General features: G+C 41.7%; 2 protein-coding genes across 8 annotated transcripts in view; both read right to left on the bottom strand.

Moving 5' to 3' along the window:
• Positions 1 to 696: 696 nt before the first annotated feature.
• On the bottom strand, positions 697 to 11,358 carry ncbp3 (nuclear cap binding subunit 3). Its single transcript, XM_086160992.1, has 13 exons — positions 11,116 to 11,358; positions 10,415 to 10,480; positions 9,676 to 9,781; positions 9,465 to 9,590; positions 9,231 to 9,356; positions 9,014 to 9,153; positions 8,678 to 8,786; positions 8,381 to 8,480; positions 5,900 to 6,009; positions 5,461 to 5,761; positions 4,304 to 4,452; positions 4,020 to 4,190; positions 697 to 3,024 (listed from the first exon to the last, which is right to left on the bottom strand). The coding sequence occupies exons 1-13, from the start codon at positions 11,296 to 11,298 to the stop codon at positions 2,702 to 2,704; spliced, it is 2,010 nt and encodes a 669-aa protein (XP_086017118.1). The 5' UTR covers positions 11,299 to 11,358; the 3' UTR covers positions 697 to 2,701.
• Positions 11,359 to 12,533: 1,175 nt separating this feature from the next.
• Positions 12,534 to 15,603, bottom strand: part of LOC147226387 (rap1 GTPase-activating protein 2-like) — a 33,357-nt gene continuing 30,287 nt past the window's right edge. For all 7 annotated transcript variants that reach the window (XM_086160520.1, XM_086160521.1, XM_086160522.1 and 4 more), the window contains one exon: positions 12,534 to 15,452. The gene's annotated coding sequence lies outside the window, so the exon portion shown is untranslated. The remainder of the gene's footprint in view (positions 15,453 to 15,603) is intronic.

The raw sequence follows: 15,603 nt of genomic DNA, 5'->3' as shown, positions 1-15,603 counted from the left end.
GTTTCCCCACAAAAAGGACACAATGATCAAGTCAGACATAAAGCACATGAAATCAAGTGTTTCCCGTACATTAATGTTCATCTAAATTTATGACGAGAACCGGCTTGAGCACAAATAGTACAGAGTGAAGTGTGTGTGTTGTTTATAATAGAACCAACATGTAAGTGTAGTTAAATATTGTTTATGGCCACAGACAGACAATATGTTCCTCAGTTACAAACATAAAAAAGGAGGAAATATCCCATATTTAGGAAAGTCACTTTCTCTTGGTTTTTCGGTTGTTTAGTGTAGTTCATTAGCCGCATAGTGATGTTTTGGGTGGGTGAGGGGTGATGGCGCTGTGCCTTTTTCATCCGTTCAGCATCCCTTGGGAAGACACACTGTCCAGACTTGACGGGGGCAGACGAAATATATAAACCATTTTTCTTTTAAAGAGGAATTCTGAGCTCAGTTCACAACCTGGCTGATAGTGTTCATACACCGGAGCAGGAAGGGTCACTACTGTAGTTAACAAGTTGGGCAAAGGGGGAGAAGTATTGTCTCCACATTCTCAAAGTGGATGCATCAGGAGCTGGAGTGAATGTGGAGTTTTTAGTCCCGAGTTTCATGTCATCACTCGACAGCTTCAACCCAACATTCAAGGGGAGCCCAAGAAAGATGTCATTTCACAGCATCAATGACTTTTAGATTAAAGTACCCATTTTTTTTTTTTTATTAATTTTTTTTACAATCAGGAGAGAAAAGTCTCTAGTGTCTAGTTTGGACCAAAGCAAGGCGGTTCATTTCAGATGGTGATGCAACGACACAAACCTTACAAGTTACTTATTTGAGCGTGTTTGACATTGGCAAGGGATTCACACAACATTGCCTCTAACGTCCCACAGCCACCCTGATCCAAAACTACACTCAAAACTGACAGGGCTGGATACATTTAATAGGTTAACACATCTAAATGCACTGCTTACCCAGATATTGTCAATTTAAAAATCGGAAGATTTTGTCAACATACTTTGTACTAATCTGCCATGTTGTAAGTTAACCTTTTGTTGTAATGTTTTGAAGTTCCTGAGCAAAACCAAAAAACTATGACTACAATCAAGTGGGAAGATGATTTCACTGGCTAAGAACAGGGCAGACTTGTGTACTGATGCAGAAGAAGCAGATTAAGCGGTTTGTTTCATATAGGTGGAAATGGTTAAAAAAAAAAAGTTTGAAATGTTAACATGAACTGTTTTGTTTTTTTTTCTTAAAAAAAGGATGGAATGGATTTTTTCTGGATAGGTCTCAGGCAAAATTTCCTGCTTCTGAAATATTCTTTTTTTTTACATTATGAAAATCTTTTTCTTTCAAAATATTTTGCTAACAGCTCAGATACAGAAAACGGAAACCAAGTGAGGCTGCCATATCTGTCATTTTTACTGTATGAGGTTGGAAAGAAATGAAAAGTATCCTTAAGGTCCATTATTTTCCGTAGTAATAAACAAAAACTACCATAAAACAAAAAAAAAAAAAAAAAAAAAAAAGGAAAAAAAGAAGTATCTGTAAATAAAATGCACTTTGTTGTATCATCTTTGTTCTCTGTGCAGTTCCATGGGAACAGTTCTGATGCATTTTTAATTATGAAGAGCTGGAATTTATCCATTTACTTGTCACGGTTTTGCCACACCACTTGGGAAAGCGCCTGGGGGTTTCTAGTATATGCAGCAAAGACGTGTTTTCTTAGCGGATGTTGGACTTGTTCTTGTGGATTTCTCGGATTGTGGCATGATATGATTACAAGCGTATGCCCACATGGAGGAAATTCGCTCCCTTTTATATGGATTGGGTTACCTGCGCAGCTATATGTAAACTCCAATCTATATGCCCATTTTTACAGTTAAAAATTAAAACTGAAAGCCAAGCACTGGATCTTCTACAGTGATTACAATAATCTGCAATTGTGAGGTTGTGAGGTTTCTCATTTTATTTGACGCATCTAGTCAAATAAACCACTTAATGACAGCATGGCATTTTCTAGACTCACAAACTGATTGATCGACGATCAAGAGAAATCACCTTTTGGGTATAAACTGCTAAGTAAGATAACTTGCGGCGATCTGAACGATCTGGACCGTCATCCACCCTTTGGGTTATTTTCAATTTAAAACTTTTTTTTTGGTCAGAGTACAAACTGCTTGCCATGCAGTTGAGGAAAAAGAAGTCATACTATATCAAAGATAAATGGAAAAAAGCAAAAAAACTTTTCCCCTTATGGTTTCCAAGGTAAAATGTCTAATCAAGACTTACTTCTGGGTTTGGCAAAAAAATTAATAAACAAACAAAAATAACATTGGGTGCATAGGGTGTTGCTGGTCCTGTTGACTCACCCAAACCATTACAATAACAGGGGCAGGATCAGAATTAAGAAGGACTTAGCGACGACAGGACAGGTTCAGGATTTATCTGTCAATCAACAACTCAATCTGAGCGCGAATGTTTCTGCTCCCTCCATGCCACACGACTGTTAAAAAGGTCACCTGGGGTGAAAAGCACTGGATTGAAATTTAAACACCAAACTGGGTCGAATTATTTTGGTGGATGTACAGTAGAAAAATATTAACACCGTCTGGATGACTGATTTTTCCGCCCCCACCAACCCACCGGTCATGATGAGCGTGTGGAAAACCCGCTGGCTGATTCATTTGGAATTAAACCAAGCTTTTCAGGCGTCCGACTCGTCGCTGCTGTCGCGGCTGATCTCGATCTGCAGCGACGGCAGATTGTCCAGGCGGCTCTTCTTCATCTTGTGGGTGAGACGCTCTTGCTTCTGTTTGATCATGGCGCCCCACACCTTCTGCAGCGTGGAGTCGTCCTCCTCGTCCCCCTCCCCAACCCTCTCCCCCTTTTCCCCTTCGACCTTGTCCCCTCGCTTCTTGCTGCTTCCCTGCGATGAGAAGAGGCCCGAGCGGTGGCTGCCGGACCTGCCTTCGGAGTGCCTTGCGTCGGCCTCGTCGCCAGCTGAGCCAAGGCGACTCCACAGGGCACCTGGGGATGGGATGCAGTCAAACATGAACGTGTTCAAAATAGCAAATGAAGACCAAAAGAAATATTTCGAGAAAAATTGAGGGACTCTATGATATGACAGTGGTATAATTAATCAGTAATCTAAATTTCAAAATTAATTTCTGGTTTTAAGGTGCCCACACCCACCCACCCACACGTGCTTAGGTATATTTACACACACACACAGAAATGTATATAAATACATATGTGTATGCATATACACACTTGCGCCTTAAAACTTCCCCCTTAACAATTTTTGGACTTCGCAATAACTTTGCTACCTTGTCATAACTTGCGGTTGTCTGTGATTATAGTTACGATTGTTGTACTTTTCCCCTGTGGGTCTTAGACAAACGCTATTTTCGATCATCATGTGTTAAACCAACGCCAGTATTGCCAATAAAGTCAACAAACGAAGGACTGACACATACATATGTGTGTATGTGCATTCACACTTTATTTGCATAATTTGCAAATAAATTCTTTAAAAATCAGATAATGTGATTTTCTGGATTTTTTCTTGAATTCTCTCTCTCATAAGTAATGTGTACCTATGATGAAAATTTCAGGCCTCACTCATCTCTTTAACTGGGAAAACTTTCCCCATTGGTGTCTGACTAAATACTTTTTTGCCCCACTGTATATACGCTGTGGCAATCACTGAAGGGAATAGCCGAAAGGAGATGTATATGTATATGTATATGTATATATATATATAAAATACACACACAAACATACGTGCACATTCACGCTAAAACACACACTTGGGTGGGATGATCTGTCCTTGCAATAGAACTTTTAAAACAATCCCCATTAGGTGGTTATGGTAGTAGGTGTGTAAACAAGTTCGATTGGATTACACTCCCCACCCATCTCCCCAAAATGGGGTATAGGTCATAACTTGTCAAACATAATGTACAACTAAAGGTCAGAAAACACAAAGTACAATTGAAAGGTCGTAAAAAAGCTTTTCATACTCGTCTTTCTGTCTTTGGAGGAGTTGCTGTAAATGTTCCTGTTCTCCTGTGTGGCCACTCCCAGTCTGCTGTGAACGTCCCTGGATGGCGCCAGAGGTCTCGGGGAAACGGGGGAGGGTGAGCGCCGTTGGACTGGTGAGTAGCGCCTCTTCCCCAGTCGCTGCCGCACATCTGCTAATAGAACCATGGTCACTTCTGTCCTGTCTGAAACCACGCCGGCAGCAACGTCAGCTGGAGAGGGGTGTGTGTGTGTGTGTGTGTGTGTGTGTGTGTGTGTGTGTCACCTGTCTTCCCACTGGGGGCCACCGGGGGGCGTGCTCTGTTCTGAGACAGCCCTTGTCGCTTTTCCTCCAGCAGTTGCCGCACGTCCGTCACCCGACTGGGTGAGCTGGATTTGGTCCTGGTTTGGGATCCTGACTCTCCAATCCGGTTCCTGAAACAACGAGTGAATGAAGACGTCATCCAATCCAGCCGATGTGTTGTTTTTTACACACACACACACACACACACACACACACACGCACACACGCGCGCGCACACACGTATGGTTATTACTGCCACCTTCTGGCAGAAGTATTGTATTGGAACATTAAGTAGAATATATAGGATAGATTAAATGGGTCACCTTGAAATCTTCAGGAGTAAATTATCAAAGGCCAAAACATGCATGGTGCACTCATCTGTATTCAAGCACAGAGGGTAATCCCCTTTGCAAATGGAAGCAAAACAGCAGACATCGCAAAAGAAGAAACACTGCTTTGTGACCTTTTCTTTTTCTCCCCGTACCGATTGGTAGAATAGAATACAGTCATTTGGCAGACGCTTTTATCCACAGCATCTTACGGTGGAGATGCCGGGGATTGAACCCAGGACCTCATATATGCGAGGCATGCGCTCTTTAGCATGTTATCATGTTAGCATGTTAGCTAATGCTAACATGTGGTTCTTTTAAGTTGGAACGGTTTTCGGAGTATAGTGCAAATAGAAGAACAAGCTGTGAAACTGGGTGAGATTTTTTCCTTTTTCGAGTAATAAGGTCTGCTGTGTAAAACACGCAGTAAAGCTAAAGTAGTAAGCGGGTTTTCTGATGGAAAAATATGGACTAAATGGAAGCTATGATCCCAGGTGTGATACTGGTGTGTGGCCAAAGCATGCACATTCAATGTTGCTCACAGTGGTCCTCAGTGTGCTCAGGGAGGTTGTCTGTATGCACAGACATATGAAAAATTGGAGGGAACATTGTGTAGGAGAGTGTCTGCTGAGCAACTGACCGCTAATTGGTGACCCGCCAGGCATTTTTACTGACTTTGAATGAGTCTTTTCTGGATAACTCCCAACTAGTTCACTTATTTGTCAACGACTGCTAAGAGACAAGCATTCATCCATGTGACCTCTTCTCCAAAGCCTTCTCCAACCCTTCCGAGGAGGACAGTAAACTCACCGGATGTTCTTCAGGTGTCCCTCCAGCTCGTCAGCGTACATCGTCATCTTCTTGCTCTTCTTGGGCGATGGCGTGGAGATCATTTTCAGCTCCAGGTCGTAGTCCATCTCGTCCGACTCCGACCAGGGTGATGGCGAGCGCTCTGTCCGGCTGCGGAGTCCTGCCCCTACTGACCGGGCGGCAGAGCCCCGCTCTTTGTACTCCACCACCCTGTCATCAGAGTCCATATCCTCGTCACGATCCTCCTCCTCCTCCTCTTCTTCCTCCTCAATAGGCTCCTCAGGCAGATTGACCAGGTCGGCTAATGGGGAGAACGGTCAGTGGTATCAAGCAAAAGAGACTGGATGGCTAGTCAAGTTAAATAAAGACCCTGCTATCTAAAAAGAAAAACTTATAGTGTTTTGTGTGTAACAGTTTGGAGAGGGGTGTGTGTGTGTACCTGAGTGTCTGTGCGTATAGGGCGGTGTGTGGCCCATACTGTCTCCGATCAGCGGCTTCTTGCTCTTGATGACGTCTCTCTGGATGCGGCGGTTGTGGTACCGCCTTTTCCTGCATAAAGAATAGAAATATTAAAAAGAAAATGGTCAGTTCAGACTGGCCATCCTTAAACTGCACCAATCCACACACACACACACACACACACACACACACGTGTTTGTGAAAAAAAAAAAAAAAAACAGTGCAGGACCCCCCCCACACACATACTTTAAATTACACTACTAAGATGTTTAACAATCAGGACTTTTTTTATTTTTTAATTTAATTGCTGATTAACACATGGTATATCACCATGCATTTAAAATAATGACAAAGGCTTGACGCCAAAAAGTAATTTGCTAAAACTTGAAAATAGTAAGAGAAGATAGACTTTGCTGATCCCAAGACGGGGAAATTCAATTGTCACAGCAGCATTAAACGATAGAAAAGTGAGCAAAAAGTAATAAAACGAATATCCAAAGGATATGGATCCAAATAAAGAAAGACTATGTACAATATAAACAATACAAAAGTAGAAAAGTGAGTACTACTTGTGATTTTTGAAGAATTCAACAAATATAGGAATATCACATCCACTTCAGTGAGCAGATTTGAACAGAGTGAGGCATTATTATCAGACTCCAATCAAGATTTTCAGGTTTATTTGGCATGGAGGTAAAACTTCACGAGGCGCTGCCCCCTGCTGGCTGGAAAACGGCAAGCCGAGAACTCTTTGTTCCTGAGGCTATGGTGCACCTTTAGGGTCTTGGGGAGAGAGTTGGCCAGACGCACCCCCGCAGGTAAGCTATGAGTTTGTCTAAAAAGGGCACCTAAAGGAGGACCACCTACACAACAGTGGACCAGATGCTGTCATGTGGCATTGGAAAGAGCAATTAAAAGCAGTGCATCCTAAATTAGGCGGCAAAATAAAGCCTTTTCGTCCAAATGGCGGAAGAGGTAACCAGAAATGGATGACAAAAGAGACTCTCTGAAGGATGGGGAAGAAGCAGAATGGTCACAGTGCTGAAATAGAGCATCAAAAGCCCTGAAAAATAGGCTACTCACATTTGTTTGCGCGAATGAAAAAGGAAGGAGTCTCGAAGACTTGGCGGGGATGCATGTGAAAATGTTTTGCCAAGTGTCAAGAGGCGATTCCGGGATTCCATAGAAGTGGAAGGCCCTGATTGAAAAATCTGAACTCCCGGGCGGCCATTGAGACAATGTGGGAGAACTCTGTGGCGTGTCCAGATGGTGTGGTTGACAATTTGGAGGAATGCATTGCGGATAAACTAACAGAAGTCTTCGAAGAGATCCGCGATGATGGAAACTCCCTAGAGGACTGGAGGAAGTCCATTGTACTTCCAGAGACACCTGGTGGTGTGGAGTGCCAACATCGGACATCAGTCTAAAGCACCATGTCGCCGAGATCAACACCTGAGATTGGATTTGTAAAAGATGTGGGTGGCAGGAATGAAGAAGTGCCATATTTTTTTTTTTTCAAGCGCCAAAACAGAGAGGGCAGTGGAAATGTGATTAGATTACTCCATGTGTTTCCCCGTTTTTACAGAAACCTTGGATAAAATTTTGACACAAGGACCGGTTTGAAGACCATGGCAAACTGCATGAGGTCAGTAAAGATCTCCGTGTGCCGTCAGGGTTTTACAGGAAGTGGTCTGAGTGCACAGGAATGGATGAAAAGTGTGGTGAGTTCACAGACATGAAAAGAGGTGTAAGACGTTGTGATGTGTTACCCAATCTTTTCAACTTATTACAATGAAATCGTTGTCAGAGCACCGGAAGAGTTAAAAAAAGTCCAGAGGCCAAAACGTAATGACCTGGGGATAGGCAGACAACACACTTTTACCGGCAGGATACCTTCAGAGACTCCTTGAGGGAGAGGTTACAGAGTGAGAGGAAGGTATTATCAATGAACCGCAGGATGTAAGGTAATATTTCCAAGAGGAAAGTAGCTCCAAGATGTCATGTAGAAGTGAAAGATGAGATTACTAAACCAGTTTAGTTTATCTTTGTTTGATGGAAGTGACACTTGGTCCAAAAAAAAAAAAAAAAAACAACACTTGGAATAAGGAAATTTTTGGAGGGTTGTGAAAGTGTAGCTTTTAAGGTGAGCATTTCTACGATGAACTGCGACAGAAAGGAAGCACAAAGGCACAAAGGAATATTTCGTTACACATGCAAGGACGGCTGGCCAAACCGGGCAGTAACGGGATGTAGCGCTGGGAAAAGGAGCAGAGGAAGGTGATGGATGATGTAGACGGCCGGTCAAAGCTAGTGAGAGAGGTGTGAAACCTCCAGCCTCTGGGTTAGCTTGTCTCAAAGAGCTCAATCCAATGGGAAACGAGGACAGGATTTAAACACGCCGCGCTCAACCTTTAAGGGAACCCAAACAAAACCATGGGCATCTCAGGAGCGGTTCACCCACCAGGAGTTGCTGAGGATCCCCTTCATGCCGCCGTAGTTCGGGTTACCATATTTCATGTAGTATCTGCTGCGGCGGGCAGCGCCAAGCTCCTTCTTGTCCTCTGAAACACAAACACATCAGTCTTGGCGTTTTGTGATAGTTGGACTTTTACCAAGCTAGCTGTGAAACTGGGGGCATCTTTGCTTTACAGAAGTGATCTAGAACCTGTTGCGGAGGCGGTGCATCAATAATACAAACTCATAACTGGTGCTTGGCAGTGTGTGTGTGTGTGTGTGTGTGTGTGAGAGAGAGAGAGACCTTGTGTGGCAAAACGCATGAAGAGCTTGTTTCCTTTGAAAGGCTTGATGGCGGGTCGCAGGTTGTTCCTCAGCAGGGACTCTCTCTCAGCCCTTGAGAGGTCGTCCACCTGAGATAAAAACGCCACGTCAGACTCTGTGACTGATTAAAAACACCAGCTGCTCAAGGACAAGCAGCTGCCTGGAGTGAGCATTTGAACCCCTAGGCTCTTTGTAACCATAGAAACAAGAGTGGCTAGCATCATACCACAAAATCCATCTGTCAGTGAATTTTTACTGTTCTTGACTGGGGGAAAAAAAGGAAAATATCCCGCATCATTGATTACCATCACCTCACCTGTTCCGTGGCTGCCTTTGTCTTCATCACCTCCTCCTCGTCCTTGTTTTTTGCTGCCGTCTCCTCGTTTCCCTTCTTCACGGTCACATCCTCCTCCTCGTCCACCTCGCCCTCTTCTTCTTCCTCAGACTTGCCCCGACCTGTGATGTCAATCCTCGGGTCAGACACCCCTTGTTCCTGGAACACCTGCCCTGTAGGCGGTCGCCCTCAGACTGACCTTTGACCTGTTCGGCTGGTTGGATGGCACCTTCTGTCTCTGCACTGACAGCCTCCGAGTCAGGCATCTGACTGGTGTTGATGAGAGCTCGGATGCTTGTGTCGTCATCCAGCCAAACCACGTTACCTAGTTAACATTCCCCCCAAAGGTTGGGTGACCGACATAATTTCTGAACTGGATGGTTTTTGATATACAAGTCAACAAAAGACGAGACAATCTGAACGTGCAACTCACAGGAGGTGTCGTCGATCCACTCGATGTGAGCGGGTGGATACTCCTTGAAATACCCAAAGACGTCCTGTGTGCTCATGTCGTCTACTCCCATCATGTAAATGGCCTCCAGACGCAATTTGGGGATCGCTTGTCCCAAAGGAAGCAGAACGAAGGCACAGTTAAAAACCACACCCAGTCATAAACAGCATGCAGACCATCGGGACCTGCCTACCTTTCCTCATGGCATCTTTGTCCAGAAAAACGGCCCTCTGGCCGGTGCGCTCCTCACCATGAAAGTGGAAACGCCGTGCCCTCTTCTCTTTCCTCTCTATCGCCTCCTGAAAGGGGGAAGTAGCAGTGTTGGTAGAGGAATTGCTAACCCAATCCGGATTTGCATGCAGAATCTGAGTCTAAATCCTGATCCAAATGGATTTTACCAGATACTTAAAAAAAATCTCCATTAATTTGACCAAGTCGTGTTTTTTCTTCTTTGTTGTATATCATAATAGTGACGCATTAATACATTTTAAGTGATAAAAATGGCATAGAAATAAAAGATGTTTTTCATTTTTGGCTGCTTATTGTTCTTGAGGCTTCTCCCAAATTATGAGACACCATAGCGGACCTTCTGTTTTGCCTGTTTGTCCCTACTCTATTTACAATTTCATTAGCATCAATTTGATCCCCTTGTTTGTGTTTTCACACCACTCAGTCATAATTCAAAGATATTTTTATCTTGAGGCGTCACACTCGCGCGTCTACAAAGATCAGGAAGTCAATGTAGACAGCTGTGAATCCAAAAGAATCAACTTTCATGAACAATGGTTTATATGAAATGGTTCTACAATATGAAAAATAATATATCTTAATGTATCTAAAAAGCTAATCCAGTTGAATGTTGGGACCTTCAGCTGTTTTTCACACTGACCCGGAGCAGACAGTGTTTTGAATATGTGTAGGTGTGTGTATACCTTTGAGTTGACATCAATCCCAGTGATAAAAGCTCCAGCCTTATTCTCGTAACGGCGACTGGTATCCTAGAGAATATCATCCAACATTTTATATCATAACTTTTCTTACAGCAGATTAATGTTGCCATGCACAATGCTTTCGTTCGTACATTTGGGGCACATATAAGATAAACAAACTACATCACTACATGCTAGCTCAATATTATGCTAGCACTAATATGCTGTATATAGATAGCAACGTGGACGAAATTCCAAATATTTTTCAACGGAGAAATTCGACATTGTGACTTGGATATGCCGAAATGACGTGGAAGTGGGGAAGGCGATATCTGACTAAATTTCCAAATAATTTATAAAACAATCGGTGTCGTTTGAGGGAAGAGAAAATTAAATTCACACTTAAACAAATGGGGTTTCGTGGGGGGGGGGATCCCGTGAGGATGCTCTCAGCAACAAGTGACTGAAATGACAAAACAAGACACCGGCAGCGGCTTCTTGAGCGAATTAAACTAATCCCGGTGAGAAGTACTTAATCCTTTAAATAATCGCTAGCCCCCTTAACAGCGGCGATGCTAACGGTTTTCCGCCGTGAAGACAGCCAGGAGTCAAGCGGGGCTCACGGCGACCCTCCGCACTGCCCCCTTCCCCGGGCTCCGGAGACGCCAGCCGCCTGTCCGCCGAGGCCTCACCCGGCCACTCACCGGTAGAAGCTCCTTGAGGGAACGATTAACGGAGATGTCGTCCGCCTCCAGTTCGCCCTCCTCCACCTCCATCGGCTCGGCTCCGCGGCTATCCCGGTCCGACTCGGAATCGGAATCGGATTCTGAACGCTCCGAGCCGCTGTTTGATTTAACCGACACCCGTAAGCTGCGCACGGCCGCCATAGCGCCAGCTCGCTGCGAACAACGGCTGCCGTGGTTTGTTTCCGTGTTTCTTTTTCCTTCTGTTTTATTCACCAGTGGCAGCTAGCGATGCCATACATTACCGTCACCTAGCGTCTTGGAGCGGAAGTATTCGCAATGACCAAAATAAAAAGGAATACGTGGACAAATAAAATAAAATAAAATAAAATAAAATAAAATAAAATAAAATAAAATAAAATAAAATAAAATAAAATAAAATAAAATAAAAAAATCACTCGATACTTCCTACTGACAACAATTGTGAATTTCCTTTATATTTTTGTAGCATTCTCTGAATAATGGTTGACAGTTAGTACTCCATTAGTTGCATGTTTGCATCGTTTACATGGCGGAGTGTCTTATTGTAACTTATTGTAACTTATTGTAACACAGTATATACACAGTATATGCACACTATATACACAGTATATATATATATATATATATATATATATATATATACATATATATACTGTGTTCCTTTGGATTCACAGCAATCTACATTGACTTCCTGATCTTTGTGGACGTGACAGAGTGTGACGCCTATATGTATGTATGTATGTATGTATGTATGTATAGATAGATAGATAGATAGATAGATAGATAGATAGATAGATAGATAGATAGATAGATAGATAGATAGATGTTCTTCAATCTCCTGCAAAATGTGAACAAGTGCAGATATATTAATACACAGCAAATCAGAAAAAAATAACCGCATCTGTTTTTGTGCTCTATGAGCTTGAGTTATCTCGCTATCCTTTCAACAGGCTAGACTGAAACAAATATTTGATCACAGGAATCTGTAAAGCTGGTGTACTGAAAGATATTCTTCATTTTAGCTGATCTGCAGCTTCTCTTTTATTTACTTAGACATACTCTAATACAACATTCATAACCTATATTCCACCAAAACTGCAGTAATGCCAGGGTGGCATTACTGATCATGGTGGCATAAAAAGAAAGGTTTTCCATCTTGCTGTGACATTTCTTTCTGCTGGAACTTGAAAACTGGTGTGTATTTTAGATTTACAAGGTAATTTATGATTAACTAAACTGAGGTTGAATTTCACTCTCCTAAACCTAAACGGCAGATGCATCTTTGAGGGATTTTGACAATGATTATTGAAAAAATAAGGAATGGTTTATATCAGGACCAGTCAGAAAAAGCTAACACTTGTAAAACCTATACAAGTTAAAAAAAAAAACAAGAAAAGTTTTGTCATTTACAGTTTTATTGTTGATTTACTTCATTGTTATATCCTTTCTTTACAGTGCAGTTTAAGTTCATTATCAGAGGAAGAACAAGAACACAAAATAAAATGTTCTTAAACAAAAGTACGTACGTTTTGTCCTTCAGAAACCTTATAACATCGTAATCACAGAAATCCAGAATGAACATTACAATCTGTGTATATATGCTACATTTCATCGCCCTTTTTCACAATAGAGGTTTTCGGGTAAATTGACAAGCCTCATCTTGCTGGAAAAAAGGACAACTGAAAAGGAAATTTACCTGAAACCAGAGTGAGAAGACAAACCCAAGTACTTTGTGCTTTCAGTGCAAATTTTGGTAGGATTCTTCCTGCTGTACAGTTATCACATTCATTTATAACAGCAGAGCTTCGTGTCACTTTAGTGCAAATTCAGCAGCGTTTTCCAGTCATTTCTCTGTTGGTTTTGCATCAAATGGCAGTTGAGCTTTGTGTTTTTGCAGGTTTAATATTTATATACTTTTTTTACAACAGTGTTCCCTTCTAGCACGCTCTTACTCACTGGCCGCTTCCGTTTATGAGTTTTAATCAAAAATGGTAAACCTTTTTTTTTTTTTTGCTCTTTGAAACACTAATGCCGCCTACTGGTACGGAGAGTTTCACGAGTACATTTCGCGAAACCATAGAACGCACACCCCATTTGACCCTGTTCCAGTTTAACCATTTGGCAGAGACACAGTTCACATATAGCAATCATTCAGTGATGCTAGATAAACCTTGCTCTTTTTACCTCTGTAATTTGAAAGTTCTATTTGCATTGTTTATTTTGTCATCGATTGGTTGTATTGAACCAATGTTTTTTTTTCTCGATGTGATTGCCACCCATACAGCAACCGTTTAGCCGATATTAAAACGTCAGTGATGAACAAGAGTTTAGATTCTCTTGCTGCGTAACTCAAAATTGTTATCTACTTATCACCTCTGTTTTAGACGGAGTGAAGCGGCCACTGAGTTTCATCTGACAGTTGGATTGTGAGTGCATGTTTATATTGGTGACAGACGCAAGTGAACAATCAAACGTATGTACATTTACAGCATTGGGGTGACGATCAGAGCCACAGCAACTCGGAATAGGATGTTCACTGCAGACACAGCGCATGTAAGGAGTATTGCATCATGTACAACATGTCCAGTGTAGGTATCAGCCTCATTTGTTGATATATGAGGGCAAAAATGTGATTATTCTCATAACTGGATATTGTTAATAAATTGCTATGAAAAAAGATGGAGCCGCAGGCAAAATATATATTAACTGACAGCGCATTACAACAGAAAACTGTACTTTCAAATTGATCAGTATAAGAAAAATACAAATACAGCCATGGATCAAAACAATACATAAATATGCTGAAAATTGAAAAGAAATTACAATCCAATAATGATTTACACTGAATTATCATAAAATTGTGTGAGAAATTCAGTTTTTTAAAAATAGCTGGAGATTAGTTCAAAATTGTCAAGACAACAGCTACAAATTATTAACACATTTCTTGAAAAATGTAAATAAAAATGAAGATTTTGTTAAAAATGAGCAAGGCATTATTGAAAGAATAGAAAAAAGAGCTGAAAATAACTTTACTTAAAATACAACCATCATTAGCAATACAGAAGAAAGTGGGTCTAATATTTTCATGACAATGACAAAAAGCACGAGAAAACCATATTTCATAGACTTTAAATATACAGTATATTAATTGTGTGGGCTTTCTCAGCTTTTTGCATTGAAATGTTTGAGAAAGGCCGTTGGGCTGATCCCATGGCCGGCTTCAGAGGCTTTTCACAAACATACATTGTCCAGCGAAACTAAATTTTCTTAAATTTGTTACAGACACACTCAGGATTTCGACTTTAGGGATTTAAAGCCTGAAAAACTCCAATTTCTAACCTCTGACTAAATGTTGCAGTGAATAAATAAATTTCCCTCTGAAAGGGGCTCTTTTCTTTGAACATCCGCTTCCAGTTTTTTTCTTGCGGTTCTGACGTCACCGGGATTAGACATTCAGTCACGGTTCGACAACATCTGACTACGATTTACTCCATCGGCTCTTAGCGATGACAGGATTCAGCCAGCAGCTGATCTGCAGGCAATAATATTCTTAGCGATACTGCAATCCTACTCAGGATCAACAGCTAGTGATAAAAAACGGGTTTGCAGTCCGCCATTAAGGATTAGGATAAAATGTATTTGTTATTAAATGTAGTGTGTTTTCAAGGCATCCACACTTATCAGATGTATCAGCATATGGGCGGTGAATTAAAGGTCGAATATCTAATCATTTTGTTGCATTTGGTGTGGTCTGAGAAGGATAATTTGGTTTTTAAACCGCAACTATGACACTGTCAAAATGAACCAAGGAGTCAAATAAATGACCCTTTATTTTGGAGCTACATTTGAGAATAAGTGAACTTCTAAAGTGCATTTTCAGACACTGTTTTGAAACAGAAGTGATTCGAAGCGATATTAGTTTGACGGATACAGAGCATTGACATTTGTGTAAGCAGAAATGTGGCGGATGCAAGGGAAGTCTCACCGACTGGTTGGACCTTTTTATTTTTAAACTGCATATTTCAGGTTTATGTTGCAGAACTATTTCTCATCCATGGGCCTGAGTTGGTAACTTTATTGACATCGAGTTTCCTTCCTCCTGCAAAGACGATAACTGATCTCGTGTACAACTGATGCACGAACGTATCGGCCTGGGCCTCATCTGACATGCCCACCAGAGCTCCATCATTTTGTGTATGTGTGTGTGTGTGTGTGTGTGTGTGTGTGTGTGTGTGTGTGTGTTGGAGAGAGAGCAAGAGACATCATTTCCTCCTTTTTGGAGTGGAGGTGGACATGAATTGGGAACTCTGGCTGATCTGAAAAATTAAAAGTGAAGGAAGCAGATATTAAAATTGACGGTAAAATGAAATCGACAGCCTCATTTAGTCTCAGGATGATTCTGGTATGATCCTTTGCACTTAGTTTTTTGTATCATTTTTAATGATTTTTACAAATGGTAATTTCAGA

The sequence above is a fragment of the Fistularia commersonii genome, chromosome 15 (genome assembly GCF_037954325.1).
Source record: "Fistularia commersonii isolate RoL2024-O1a breed Wild chromosome 15, RoL_Fcom_v1.0, whole genome shotgun sequence".
NCBI lineage: Eukaryota > Metazoa > Chordata > Actinopteri > Syngnathiformes > Fistulariidae > Fistularia > Fistularia commersonii.
Note: the sequence above shows the minus strand (reverse complement) of the source record. Positions and strands in the feature narration are given on the sequence as shown.